The 15297-nt window shown below is 41.2% G+C and overlaps 1 protein-coding gene across 8 annotated transcripts in view; it reads left to right on the forward strand.

The window, feature by feature from the left end:
- SERPINE3 (serpin family E member 3) overlaps nt 1–15297 on the forward strand; it is a 36092-nt gene that overhangs the window by 7638 nt on the left and 13157 nt on the right. For 5 of the 8 annotated variants that reach the window (XM_006026281.3, XM_006026285.2, XM_006026287.2 and 2 more), the window contains exons 2-5: nt 1747–2044; nt 10415–10648; nt 11661–11858; nt 14390–14588. In XM_006026281.3, the coding sequence (XP_006026343.1) occupies nt 1786–2044; nt 10415–10648; nt 11661–11858; nt 14390–14588 (890 nt within the window). In that variant the 5' untranslated portion in view covers nt 1747–1785. Of the gene's footprint in view, nt 1–471; nt 596–1746; nt 2045–10414; nt 10649–11660; nt 11859–14389; nt 14589–15297 lie in introns of all 8 variants that reach the window. The other 3 variants (XM_006026282.3, XM_025207203.1, XM_006026283.3) reach the window with 3 other exon arrangements.

Below are 15297 nucleotides of genomic sequence, written 5' to 3' on the forward strand. Positions count from 1 at the left end.
TTCCCTACATTGTTTTTCTTCCTGAGAACAAAGAGTCAATGAAAATCCTTCTGTTTGGGATGCCGTTCAAAAAAAACATGGAAAATAAAGACAGTTTAATTGCAGGGGATTTCAATAATGTTTCAAAGTGTAAAAATAACTGTGTGCCTGGTACACAGAGAACCACTTCTCCTTCTCTTTGTGACTCAGGAATCATTGGAATTCATAAAAAAGGAGGAAAACAAGAGATAGGAGATGTTTTGCTTAGTACAAGCAGGTCACAAGTCTAATGAGGCTTGAGCAGTGTTTGAAAGGAAGTTGCTGACTGTATCTCCATGTGTACCTTTTTTGTTCCTTGCCTTGGATTTGCTGGTCAGTGACATGCCTCTTTGCTTGGCTCTCTATAGAGTCTGTAGCCTAGAGGAATTTGGACAGGGTGGTACAGACATCGCCGATGGAGACTCTGATCACTAACTATCCCTTTAAATGCAGTCTCATGACTTAGACCTTGTTCCACTACCTACGAAAGAAGGGGACAGACATACAAACAGAGATCCAGTTGAGACGCACAGGAGGACATAGCAAGGCAAGGCAAGGCAATTAAGCACAGTTAACTGTGAGTAAATCTGAGGGGTGAAAGGTGCTCTCTAGAGCAAAGGGCATAGAAAGAGAGTTGGATTAAATCCTACACTGAAACTGACTGGAGTTTATTTTTAAAAACATAGATTTACATACAGTGTTTAGAACTAGAATTATGGATAAAAATTACTTTCATTTTAGCCTTTCAGGGAATGTATTGATTTAGAAATTCTAAATATTCCTTAATTAGAACAGGGTTGGAATGATGTTGTTGCTGTGATGGTCCAGAAAATATATGAGATGCAAAGGTTTTTTGGTGATACTGTTTATTAAACCCAGTGCATAATTAGGAGAGATGTTAGACAAGCTTTCAGGAATAGACTACCCTGATCTGAGGAAGGGCAACCTGTTCCTCTAAGCTTGCCTAACATCTCTCTCTCCATAGGTCCAATAAATGATATCACCAAAAAAACCCTTTCTTCTCCTTAATTATAACAGTAACTCCAAGATGGTTAAAAATATTATTGCTCCACCATAAAAATGCAAAGCAGAGAGTTTGCATAGCCATCACTGCTGTTCCCCAATGCTACCTTATTTGCAGAGCTTGTAGTGTGTATCATATAATGATACTTGAAAACTTCATAGCAGACTTTTGAAAATTAAGACCAAAATGTTCTAACCCAATGGCTAAAAATAGACATCTGCATTCATCTTTGAGTATCTAAACCAAATGCACCTGTCTGTAAAGGGGTTGAGTGCCTTACTCTGCAGGGTAAGACAGTGGCAGCTGTGGATGCCCAGTACCAAATGCCAGACATGAGGCACTTCAATTTGATAATGATATCCTAAATATTAACCAAAAAATAAAATGTATTATTTAACAGGGAGTTAAATTTTTAATTTGCTGGATAGTTGCTTCTTGCCTTATAAAGTAAAAATATATTTTTATAGAAGAAAATTTTCTGCACTGTTCTGGTCAACTATCAATGAAAATTGTTACATTGCATATTTTAAGGAAAGATTGGTTCTTAATAGCCAGTGTAGAACATGTTACTTATGATAACACCATCTGGATCTTTCTGGCTATTTATTTCTATAGTAAGTTTCACTTGAATACACATGTAAAGCAATCATTCACTTGTCATTTGAGCATCCAACTTTTCTGAATATCTGAATTGTTGATTACAGGTGTAATAGTCTGTTGGAGATATTCCATACCCTGCCTTCATGTTGTCTATTCTATTGCCCTGGCTCATTCTGTACTCTTGCTTCTTAAACAATGGGAGTTGTGACCTCTATCATGAACTGAAGGAGCTAATGACTGAATTTGCCATTAACCTCTACCAGCAATTAGCAGAACCAGGGAACAGAACTAACCTGATCATTTCACCAGCAAGTGTGATCATCTCTTTGGAGTTGCTGCAGTTTGGAGCTCAAGGAAATACTTTTGCACAGCTGGAAAATGCTCTAGGATACAACATCCATGGTAATATACTGTTTGAAAAATTACCTATTAATAACTGTTTTATATTATACAGTAAATACCGGTGGGAGAGGGGGAGGGATCCCATAATTTGGTTGTCTAATGTCAGTTGAGTTCTAGGAACAGTTCAAATAGTCAGTATGAATACATTCTTCCTACTTATTTTTGATCAATGCTCACTCTTTTTCTTCTAATTCCAAAAGATACATTTAAAAGAAGAACACACACAGAGGGTTTGGAAAGAGCATGTAAGAGGCAGATGTCTTCAATTTAGCTAAATTAATGTTGGATTCTCAGATAGTCTTCTCGTTTCAACCCAAGATTAATTCTACCACCTGAAATAATGTAGCAAAAGCTATATTTCTTGATCTGCCTAATGTTTATAAAAAACAGACGACTGTTTCATCTTCAAAATTTGTAGCTGATATGCATTCTACAGGCAGTATAGCTGATGTTAATATTCTTAACCCTAACATTTATTTTCATTACACAAAGACAAAAGTTGAAATCAATAGAGATTTCATTGTTCTCAGCTGTCTTTACTTGGTCATTATTACTGTTCTGAAAATCACTGCTATTCAAAGACAGGGATTCAATCACAATGAAAGCTAGCTATTATATACAGTTATTGCTATATATAATATAATTTTTCTGACACCTATAGTATCAGTAGAATAACCAGACTGTAAAACAAAGGGCCCCTACAGATGAGCAGGGAGGCAGCTTCAATGTGCTGGAAATCGATTAATCAAGTCTGCTGGAGCACAGAAATAAACACGCTCCAGCAGATTCTGACATCGTGTGTATCAGCATCTCCGTGCTGAAAAATAGTGGCAGGGCGCTTTGAACTAAAGCTCATTCAATGAGCTTTAGTTCAAAGTGCCCCACCATCATTTTTCAGCGCAGGGGACACTGGTACATGTGACACTCGGGCACTTTTAGTTAGTGTGGCTTGCTAATTTAAGTACGCCCCCTGGAGCATGTGTAAAAATGCCCTCTGCTTTTAACTACAGTGAAGGAGGCAATATAAAAATGCAGTGGTCCAGCAAAAACTACATTCATAGCATACAGTAACCAAAGAATTATAGAAAGACAGGGCTGGAAGGAATGCAGGAGGATCCCTAGTCCAATTCTGTTCAAATAGGATCATCTCTGTCTACAACATCTCAGATAAATGTTTTGTTTACTCTGAACTTAAACATTTCCCGGATTCTGCAGTCTCCCTATCTAACATGTTGCAGTGCTTAACCATCCTCGTAGCTAGAAAGCTCTTCCTAATATGCAAACTAAATCTCTCTTGTTGCAATTAAAGCCCATTACTAATTGTCCTGTCCCCTGTGGGTCACCATCTTCTTTATTACAATCCTTTTTTTCTTTTTTTTAGAAGAATATTATCAAATTCTCCTTGAGTCAGTGGACTTTTTGCAGTTTGTCCACATCATTCTTGAATTGCACTGCCCAAAACTAGACATAGTATTCTAGGTGAGGCTTTACCAGTGCTGTATAGAGTAAAATAAATCAGTTCTGTGACTTGCATGCTACATTCCTGTTAATACATCCCAGTGTGTTATTAGCTTTCTTTGCAACATTATATTGTTGACTCAGACTCAATTCACGACCTAAAATAACCCCCAGTTTCTTTTTATGCAGTGCTGCAACAGTTATCCCCCTTGTCTACTTGTGCATTTGATTGTTTTATCCTAAGTGAAGTACCTTGCACTTGTCCTCAATGAATTTCATCCAATTCATTTCAGACCATTTTTCCAATTTGACAAGGCCATTTTTCATCTTACTGTCCTCTTAAGTGTCTGCTCTCCCGCTCAGCTTGATGTCAACTGCATATTTGTTAATTGTCCACTCCATTCCATCCTCCAAATCATTAATGATGTTAAACAGTACTGGATCCAGGAGAAGCTTCAGAAGAACCATACTTGGTACCTCCTTCCACTTAAACACTGAGCCATTGATGGCTCCGCTTTGAACTTGATGATTTACCCACTTATGAGCTCACTTTATAGCACTTACATGTCAATCATATTTCCCTAGTGACTGAAGAGTCAACTCTCCTTAAGGGAATCTGCTTTCCCTGGCATTAATGTCCTCTTTTAATGTTTGGTAGGTTTGCTAAGCTGTATTCTAGAACTAACTAAAATTAAAAAGTAAATAGGTGCCTGTGTGAAAAATGAGTATCAGATAAAGTATTTTAAGAGCAGCTTTGACTTGGCCTACAAGTAAGAATTCAGAACTTTAGTTAGCTAAGAATTTTGATATTACTAAGGTTGCACACTTGAGATGTTGTACCTCATAACATCTGCTTCTTATTTTACCATCTTTGATTTCTTTCACCCTTGTAAATGTGTCAAGCACTACAGTTCTAATGCAAAACAAATGAGAAAGGTACTTTACACTTAAAAATATGTGAATCTTCTTGACATCCATTCAAGGAACTCACTTTCCCCCACCCAGTGATGGTAAATTTTAAACAAAAAGCTTCATACATATAATTAGTCTTAATGTAGAAGATTAAAGGGACATCATGTGCTTAGCAATTATGAATTGGATTCTTTGGTGGTAGAAATTGGCTGGCATTATCAAAAACATGGACTCATAGACTTTAAAACTCCTTAGAGTCAGGATGATCGAGGAGCTATGGCACTGGACTGAGAATCAGGAGATCTTGGTTCTGATCTTCATTCTGTAACTGATGTGCACTGTGAGCATGGACAAGTCGCTTCATTTCCTTGTCCTCATGTTTCCCCTCCAACCATCTGTCTTGTCTAACTTGACTTCAAGCTCTTTGGGACAGGGATTTTTTTTATTGTGTACTGTAGTAGCATTTAACACAGCAGGGCTCAATCACTCCTGGGGTCTCCAGACAAATGAATAATTATAATTAATAGCACCTCTTTTGGAAGTACCAAAAGAGGAAGCTTTGCTTTTGCCCATTTGGGCTTGTTTTCTCTCTCCCTTTGCAAGGTTCAAAGTAAACTCATCTGTTTTGTGTCTGTTCGTATTTCTCCCTGGTCAGGTTCTGCCACAGTAGCACATTGCTGCAGTGTCTGGGGTACAAACATGTCCAGAGGAATGTGTATACCTGCAATGTCAACATCCTGTCAACAGGTTCGGATGAGCTGCATCCGAGACTACTGAAAGAATTAGCCGATGTCATAGCAGAACCACTGGCATGGCTGTTTGAGCACTCGTGGTGCTTGGGTCAAGTCCCAGAGGACTGGAAAAGGGCCAATGTGGTTCCTATTTTCAAGAAGGGAGGAAGGAGGATCCAAGTAATTATAGGCCAGTCAGTCTCACTTCCATCCTTGGAAAGGTCTTTGAAAAGATTATGAAGTATCATATTTGTGGGAATCCAGTGGGAAAAATAATGCAGCAGGGAAACCAGCATGGATTCATAGCAGGTAGATCATGCCTGACCAATCTGGTTGTGTTTTATGACAGGGTCACAAAATGCTTAGACACAGGAGTAGAGGTGGATGTTGTTTTCTTGGATTTTAGCAAGGCTTTCGATACAGTATCTCATCCCATTCTCATAAATAAATTAAGAGGCTGTGACATAGATGTTTACACAGTCCGGTGGGTGGCAGATTGGCTTAGTGGTCACACCCAGAGAGTGGTAGTAGATGGGTCGGTATTGCCCTGGAAGGATGTGGGTAGTGGGGGTCCCACAGGGTTCGGTCCTTGGACCTGTACTCTTCAATATCTTCATCAGTGACTTGGATGTGGGTGTGACGTGTACTCTGTCCAAGTCTGCAGATGATACTAAATTGTGGTGTGAAGTGCACACTCCGAAGGGTAGGGAACAATTGCAGGCAGACCTGGACAGTTTGGAAAAGTAGGCAGTACACAATAGGATGCAGTACAACAAGGACAAATACAGAGTGCTGCACCTAGGGCGTAAAAATATCCACCACACCTATTGGCTGGGAAGTGACCCTCTTAGCAGCACAGAAGCAGAAAGGAATCTTGGAGTCATAGTGGACTCCAAGATGAACATGAGTCATCAGTGTGACAAAATCATCAGCAAAGCTAACCGGACTTTATCATGCATCAGCAGATGCGTGACAAATAGAACCAAGGAGGTGATACTTCCCCTCTATGCGGCATTGGTCAGACCGCAGTTGGAGTGCTGCATCCAGTTTTGGGTGTTGTACTTCAAGAATGATATTGATAGACTTGAGAGGGTCCAGAGGAAGGCCACTCATATGGTTAGGGGCTTACAGGACAAGCCCTATGAGGAGAGACTGAGGGACCTGGACCTTTTCAGCCCCTACAAGAGAAGGCTAAGAGGTGATCTTGTGGCCACCTACAAATTCATTAGGGGGATGCAGCAAGGGATCGGAGATGCTGTATTCACCAGGGCACCTCTTGGGATAACAAGGAACAGTGGTCACAAACTGACAGAGAGCAGATTTCCTGCCTAGGCATGGGGTCAGACTCGATCATCTGTTGAGGTCCCTTTCAACCCTAGCATCTATGAATCTGTGAATCCTGCTTCTATTAGATCCTTGTTAGCAGAGAACTTCACTGATCATTGTTATTGATTTGAAATTCTGAAATAAGGACATTTTTAGGAAATCAAAGCCTTGGGCCAGAATAGCTTCAACACTGTCTCCCAGAGGGTACATTAGTCTTATGCACATTGAGTTTTTTGCATGATGATCAAGGGTGGGGGGCAATTGTCAGAAGACACAGGAAGGTCCTAGGGGCTCACCAATATTTTCCCATGCCACAGGTTCTTGGGACCTTTACATGAGCCTGGGAAGCTCAGAAACAACATCTCCTTCACTTGCCCACTTCATGGAGAAACTGATACAGCCTCAGAGTCCTTCTCCAGTCCATGAACACCTTTCCCCTTTCCAAAGAGATTCTTGAAAAAAAGCTACTGGCAGAGAAAACCAAGTTCTGTGCAAGCAGAAGTGACCAGGGGACAGCAGAAGGCCCATGTGCAGGGCCTTTCTGATGCTTTTAGCAGAGTCTAATAATCCCTACGCATGGAGGGCATGGTTCTGGTATACGCATGGAGGGCATGGTTCTGGGGATATACCATTCACCAAGTCTCTCTTCTCCCAGTTTCCTTCTAGCAGAGCAAATGAGGCATTAGGAGATCATACTGCAAAGTAACTGCCAAAGCATAATTGTATATAAGATCACTCTGTTGAACCAGGAAAAGAAAGAATCTGACTGTATAACGGGTTATGTGCTGATAACTGTTGTTCTTCAAGAGTTACCTCCTTGCATTTACTTGTGCGAAATGGCACTTCTAGCATCAAGCTACAAGAAAAGTATAGCAAGGTCTGCTCTATACATAAAATAAATAAATAAATAAATAAATACAAATCCCCAGCAGATTATACATAATCATGAGGGGGGAAATCCTACCTGACCCATGCAGATGATCAGAAAAGTCTTACTTTTGGTCCCCAGGCACACAGCCTTGAACTCTGCGCTAGTGAATTTCATCACATTTCTATTACTCCAGTTCTCAAGATCACTCGGCTCTTTATGCGTGGTATCACAATCTTCCTATGCACTGAGGTTGTCTCCTAACTGTGCCTCAGAGGTGCCGTCCTTGTCTTCCATCAGACGATTAATGAAAATTTCACTAATAACTACTTTTCAGCCTGATCCTTTCCCTTTCAACGTTACCTTTTTCTGTTTCCCTTTTAGCCAGCTCCTTAGCTACTTCAGTTACTCTACTAATCTTCACCTTCTCCAACTTAACTAACAATCTCCTTCATTGAACCATATTAAACATTTTGCTGACATCTAAGTAGGCAAGATCTGCATTTCCTTTTTTTTAGAAAATCAGTTATTTTACCAAAAATCTATCATGTTAGTTCAATCTGAGCAAGCTTTGGAAGCTACTGAGGTCAAACTAACTGGCCTGAGATATAGCTACTAAAATCACTGTTCTCCAGCCATATGATACCTACCATGATTGGACAGATTTATTTAATACTCGTTAGTGGTCATCCAATTTTATGTGCCAGTTGTTTTAGCAGCCTGGGATGGAGATTATCTGTCTCCCCAGCTTGAGTGCATTATGATACTAGAGTTTTGTTCCCACCTTAGTTGTGGTAATTTCAATTTCTATACCTTTATTCCCATTAGCAATCTTGCCTTTCCTCCCATAGAAAACTAAAGTGAAATTTAGTCTTTGAGCAACACTGACAACTATCATTAATTTCTGCTCCACCCTTGCTGGATAGTGTCTCCATTTCTTTCCTTGTCATTTCATTATTTATAGAGCTGAAGAACCTTTCACTCTTTGTTTTAATATCTTTTGCAAGGTCTAACACTTCTGGCAATTCTCAACTTACTGCTGCATGGTCCACGGTTTTCTTTTAGGGAACAATCCTTTTTCCATTCTGTCTTGGTTCTCTGCTTTCTTTGCAGCAATATCGTTCTTCAGGCAGGTAATCTTGTAGTTTGGTCAGGTGCTCTTTTCTGCAAATGTTTTTTCCTCTTCTAGTACAGATGCCTGATAGAATGACTTGAAGAAACTCCTGGATCTCTCTGCATTCAAATGCCTGAATTCTTCAGTCATGCTGACTTCACTAACTACTTGTGTTAGCAATATCCCATTTAGCATTTTAAAATTGAGAACCTTAGTTACATACACAAAAGTAGGTATCCTTCCAGTAGTTTAAACTACATTTAAAATGAGTTTGGATGACATCATCGGCTCCATCTATGTTAAGAAGCATGCTTTTTCACAGCAACCACCTTACTCCCACCAATGGAGGGAGTTTTCAATCACTGTTGAAGATCACAGTGTTGGAGACTAGAGTGCTGGGCCCAGGAAGTGCTTATTAGGGCTGTGCGAAACAGCTGTGTTTCGATTCAGTTTCAGATTTGGCCATTTCAGAGGACAGTGATTTGTTTCAGCGTTTTGGATTACTGTCCTGTTTTGTTTTGGCCAAATCTGTTTCAAATGCGATGCAAGGGAAGCTTCATGCAACCCTACCCAGCCGGGCAGGGCTTGGGGCCAGGGGCTGCATGGCCCCAGCAGGGAGCAAGACAGGGCTGTGGGTGGCTTGTCCGGGGGAGGGCTGCTGCCCTTCATGCATGTGAAGAGACCCCCGCGTGAATCTCTGATCCCTGTTACACCAGGTCACAGGGCAGGGAAGCAGCGCAGAGTGGCAAGCAAGTCTGCTGGTCCCTGCTGCATGACTCAGCTCTGCATGGAGCAGAGATCTGCGCCGGGGGTCTCCTTGCCACCGCTGTCCATCCTGCACTGCCCTGGCGATGTGGGGCTGTGCGGGGCAGGCACTGAGACAGAAGCAGAACCTCTCCTAGGTTCACAAGGCACTGAACACCTGCATTTCTTTCTGGAAAGATGGCCAAGTAGTTGAACACATTTTGAATCCTCTTTGGGTGTCAAGGCCTAAGTTAGCCTCCAAGCAAATGACCCCAATCATCTAAATAACAATAAGGCTCTAGCTCTCAAACACAAAAAGTAGTTTTGGTTTTAATGCAGTATAGAAGGAACTAGGGTGGTCAGAGGCATGCACTCCGTTATTATATACATGGAACCAATAACAACACCCTAGTACATAAGCGCTACTCCACCTTTGAGAACATGCAACATACTCATTACACACCTCTGCAACTCGATGCTAGAAGCCCTAAATCCCATAAAAGTGCATGTACACAGATCGTTGAAACAAGAATGATATTCAAATAGAAGTGTGAGAGAAAATATGATGTGAGGTTAGCTCCTTACTGAATCCACAATGTAGCGATTTTGAAAGTAGTGTCTATTGTACGAGAGAGCTCAGGTTAGGTATACAGAGGTCTTTTTTTCTCTAAATATAATCAGTTATTTGAATATTGCACCTAAATAGGCTCTGGTAGAATTCAGCTTTCAGTGAAAAATATGGACGATTACTAGAAACAGCCATGGCACTTAGAGGTTGCAATGGATTAGATCTAGAGCTGCAGGGATTCTTGCTCACATATACACGTGAAATAACTTTAAAATTTAAAATTAAGAAGGAATTTTCACGCACAGCTTATTTGACAGGACATCTTGGGGGGTTTTTTCACTTCCCTCTAGGGTAGGGTTTTAACAGGAAAGGTTCTGTACATGCACAGTGCATTGAAGTGTACTCAGTAGTTTCTGACCTACTAATAGCTACACATACTTCAATTATTATGAATTACCTTATATTGCAGTAACTTCCAGAAGGCATAATTAACATTGGCATCCCATTTCTTAAGTGCTCTTGCCATGACATAGGTTCATTGCTATTTGCTGACAATGTTCTTGGCACAGAATTATCATTAACAGTTAATTTTTGCTATTGTTAGGTTTGTCACAGTAATTATGACCTTGATTTTTCTCTTGTCTGGCAGATGAGAGAGTACAGGACTTCATGCGTGCTGTACATGAAGAGATGACTAATACTAGCCAAGGCACAGTGGTTCAACTGGCATGTGCCCTATTTATCCAAGCTAGTGTTCACCTCTCACCCTTTTTCATTGAGCATGCTACCCTGTGGGCCAATAGCAGTCTGCAGCAAACCAACTTCAGTGAACCTAACAGGACTGCAGCACAGATAAGCGAATGGGTCTCCAGTAACATTGGAGGTAAAACAACTAGTAAAGATGATGACATAGGACACCACTAGATACTAGCAGGTGTACCCCAGTGTTCAATTAAGCATAATAAAGTTTAGCAATATGCTTTATGCAGAGAGGCATGGTTTAACAATCTGAACAGAAGACCTGGAACACGGAATGACTTAGCTTTAACGACAGCTCTGATACCAAGTCACCACTCACCTTAGGCAAAGTTTCAGTAGGGCTGCGTAAAGGTTCATAGCTCAGGCTCTTAATTGTTCAGCCTTAGTCTCCTGGGATATTGATATCTACTCTGCAGATATGGTCTTAGATTTGGCAAGTTAGGCCCACATTTGGTAAAAATACTGATTCTTGAGTTCAATGTGGAGAATTCTCCCAGGGAGCTGTGGATTACTCACAGGAGCAAGCTTCATGGTGTCAGGAAAGTTAAGATAGCTCAGCCAAATGGCTAGAGCCAGGGACTGGGAGAGGCCACAACCCAAAAGTTAAAGTCAGATGCTAAGTCAGGGGGCAAAAGCAAGAAGCAAATCCACTTTACTGGAATGTGTTCAGGTGCCTGTGGCCAACAGCTATCTAGCCATGGGGTCAGGAGCCAAATCCTGATAGCCAGAAGACAATCCATGGTCAGAAGTCAAGGTCAGGAAGTTAAAAACCTGCCAATTGCTTTCATAGATTAGCTGTGAATGAAATAGGATATCATTAACTAGAAAACTTTACACAAACATCAGCCCCAAGCATGGCGGGTACAACATTTACCTCACCAATCAGACATGGCCACTTTTGCAGCACAGCAGAAAAATAGGTTCATAAGAGTTTTAAACAAGAGTCTAAAATATCACTTGAACAGTGAGATGCAGGATTAACTCTGCAACATACTTAATCATGTAATAGAGTGGGCTCTAATGGTGAACAAATTCCAGGCTAAAATTTCTGGCATATATCAAACATGAGGAAATATATTTTGGAACATGTGCATATGCAAAATGGAAGATAATTTATCCTCTCTCTTTCTGTGCAGATGAGGAAGCAGACAGCATATCTTTGGAGAGGGCCAGTTCACCACTTAACCAGATAGCTGTGGTGAGCACCATGTACTTCAAAAGCATGTGGCAAAAGAAATTCTCCTTCACAGACACACAGCCCTTGGCTTTTACTACGGCTGAAGGCTTCATCCTGAAAGTGCCAACAATGTACCAAACAGCTGATGTTAATTATGGTAACCATTTTAAGTGATACTGTAAACTATGGATATTATTATTTATATAGTTCAGCATTGCCCACAATGTGGAAGGTGCTGTACTGACATTGAAGAAAGCCCAATCTCAGTTTGGAGAAACTCCAAGAAAAAAATATAATGGCTCAGAAACAAGCCTTTCCTTTATAGAAGTCTTCTGTGAAAATGAGGTAGACACTGGAATCGCAGGACAAGTTAAAGCAAAAGTAGAAGCCATTCATGCTCTGGACTTGGATGTAGAAACTTGAATGTTAGATTCTGTTTTAAGGCTCAGTTCTGCTCTCACTGAAGTTGAAAATCAAGTTCCTATCAGTGGGAGCAATATTGGACCCTTATTGAGGGAAGGTCTCTCGAGTAAAAGACTAGGATTATCCTCTTGCCTTATCTGAAAAAGTGTGAGATCTCCCCACCAGGAAAGCCACTTGAAGAATAGTTTATATTTTAACACTTCATCCATTGGAAGGCATCTGATAATGCTGCACACACTCTGGTACTGTTCTGCAGAGGATCACTGGATAGAAATAGAAATCTTAGTGCTGTGATGCATTTTCAAAACTAATGAGTGCTATGACCTAACAAGTAATAACCTACTGCCAAATACTTCAATATCATGACCATTAGCTATCCCTATATCAGTACCTGGGACATAGCATATAGATAGATACTCATTGATGCCCAAAAGTACAAACCTCTACATTTGTTACCACAGCTCCTGCATCTGAGTAGGGAAACCTATGAAACTGAGTAAGTTTGATATTCCATAGAGTAGAAGTCATTTTGCAACCAAGCATTTGTGCTGCAACCTATGTTTAACTCCTTCTCTGCTGACCATGGCAGAACTTGTTCCTGGAATGCCATTAACTATTGGAATACTAGCCCTATAGTACAGCACTGCACTGGGGGGTCTTATATTTCCTGAAGCTGGCACTGAAGTAGCATACAGTAAATGAATCACAGCATCCCCCACAGTGCCAAGATGGCATTTCTGGCACCCTGAAGCTCCTCTCCTAGACCTACACCTCCAACTCTGGCCTAGCTTTCTCATTGGGAGAAAAAAATCACAGTAAAGAGGATGCTTTGGGAAGGGAAAGCTTAAACCAGTCTGACACTTGCTTTGAAAGGGCCATTTCCACCTTCACACATAGAGAAGCCTTTATTCACAGACAGTTAAGGTTATTCAGAGGGCTTGCAATCTCAGCTTGCAGTGGCAAAACCAAGTCATGTCCTTACCTGCCTTTGATACTAGCAGCTAATAAACCCCTCCGTGTCATTGAGAAACCCACACACCACCAGAAAGCAGGAAGAGAAGTTTGTGTTTTGGAATGGAGGGCATCTAATATGACTCACTCAGGCACACAGTGAGTCATGTTAGAGTCTCACTGGAGTCACTTACAGATTCCAGCCATTTTCCTGTTTTCTAGAAGGAGCTTCTCAGTTGGGTATCCTGGAGAAAATGCCTTTGGAATAATCATGGCCTCATCTTCTCTGTTAACAAAGGCCATATCAATATATTCAGACTGTACATATCTTATAAGCATATTCCAAATGCCCAGAATGACTTCTTCCAGACACATTGGCCCATCTTCCACAGATCATATCATTTCAAGAGTTACAATGTAGGTGATGTAGCCAGCAGCAACCAATTAATTCAGAGCCTATAAAGCCACAAAGGGTGAGCATGATTTTCTGGTCTGACCTCCTGTATATCCGAGCCCATAGAACTTCCTACCTTTACCTGTTTGAACTATAACCTATCTTTCAGGAACAAAAAAAATCCAGCCTGGATTTAGTAATGACTCCTATAGCCTGGTAGCTAGTAATGAGTTACTAATTTGAAAACTCACTAAATTTATGACTTTTTGTAGATACAGTTTTGGTAACTTCTGTTTGAATTTGACAAGTTAAAGTGCTTTGCAGTTCAATAAAGAGGCATGATCTTGAAAAGCAGCTCTAACTGTGATGTTCACCAGTTTGGGGTAAAGTAGTTCTCAAATGAACTACTCAATTCTTTTACCCTGTCGTGAAGACAAGAAATTGAGGATTCACTCGTTCTCAGTGAAGGATTTTTTAAAATTCATCAATAAGTGTAGTTAACAAATGGTGCAGGGCTGAAAGAACTAAAGAATTAAGATACCTATTTACTCAAACAGGCATAGCAAGGATAGTCACCATGCAAAAACACCCACACTGCCTCACCAACATGCTTCAGCCCGGACCACTGGGACTACCTTTAGCATGAGAAGGTAGCCACATACCTATAGTTCATTGGACTGTCCTTTGAGACAATCATTAAGGGTGCTGGACTTTGTCATTTTTGTTGCTCTTGACATGTGATGTGGACACTTGTCTGATAGGAAGGGTATTGAGATGATCAACTCAATTTATGTCAACAATAATAATGTTCAGTTATTAGCAACCTGATCCACACTCAAGCTCATGACTTAGTGGTGAAAGACTGTATCCTCATAACTGCCTTTTTCCTTGAGTGATGGATTATGTTCTCAAACCTGCAGGTCAGTTCCACACAGCATCTCTGGAGCAGTTCAGTGTCATTGAGTTGCCTTATCTGGGAGAGACAGTCAACATGTTTGTGGTGCTTCCCAGTGACCGAAGAACATCTCTATCCCACATTGAGTCACATCTCTCACCTAAAACTATCACCCTCTGGGCAAATAATCTGAAGAGAATAAAAATGGATATTTTTCTGCCTAGGTATGTGACTTTACACTTCTTCAAGGGTGTGGCTATACTCTTACCTTCTGTTTTAAGAGTTGTGTGTATGGTACTGCTGATATGATTACAGACATAGAAAGCATGTCTTCTACTGGAATACTTTCTTCTCTACTCTACTCATCACATCATCATGAGGCAGGCAAGCCCTAACCTATCTTGATCCAAGAAGCAGAGATGTCTGGGGTATTCAAAACACTGTAAGGTATTTGGTAGGGTATAGCTATAACTATAGTCCCTCCCTATATTTAAACAGTTAGTATGAGGTACCATAAACCTTTAGGCTAAGTACAGACAGTCAAAAAGCCTGAGGCTGAATTGGTTCAATCTTTGCAGTTTAGTCTGAACTGTGCAGATTGAACTAAAAAGCAAGTGAACAGACATTCACTTTTGTTTCTGGAAATGCAGCCACATGCCTAAAGTGGCTCAGGGGAGAAGCTGGGGGGCACTAGAGCACACCTCCCAGCCTGCCAGCCAGTGCCAAAGAGAAGGGAGGGAAGCTGGGAAAGAAGCCCTCCGAGGCTTTTCCACCACTCCCTGCTTGAGCTGAGGGTGGGGGCATGGCCAGGCCCCTGCCAGCCTGCTAAGTATGATGGGGGGAGGTTTAAACCCCCACCCTAGCCTACATGGACCCTAGCCAGGCTGTGTTGGAGAAGCAGTGGGGGGGGGGGGGGGGGCCCCGCCCCCCCCC

The sequence above is a fragment of the Alligator sinensis genome, unplaced genomic scaffold (assembly GCF_000455745.1).
Source record: "Alligator sinensis unplaced genomic scaffold, ASM45574v1 scaffold324_1, whole genome shotgun sequence".
In the NCBI taxonomy this organism is placed as follows: Eukaryota; Metazoa; Chordata; order Crocodylia; family Alligatoridae; genus Alligator; species Alligator sinensis.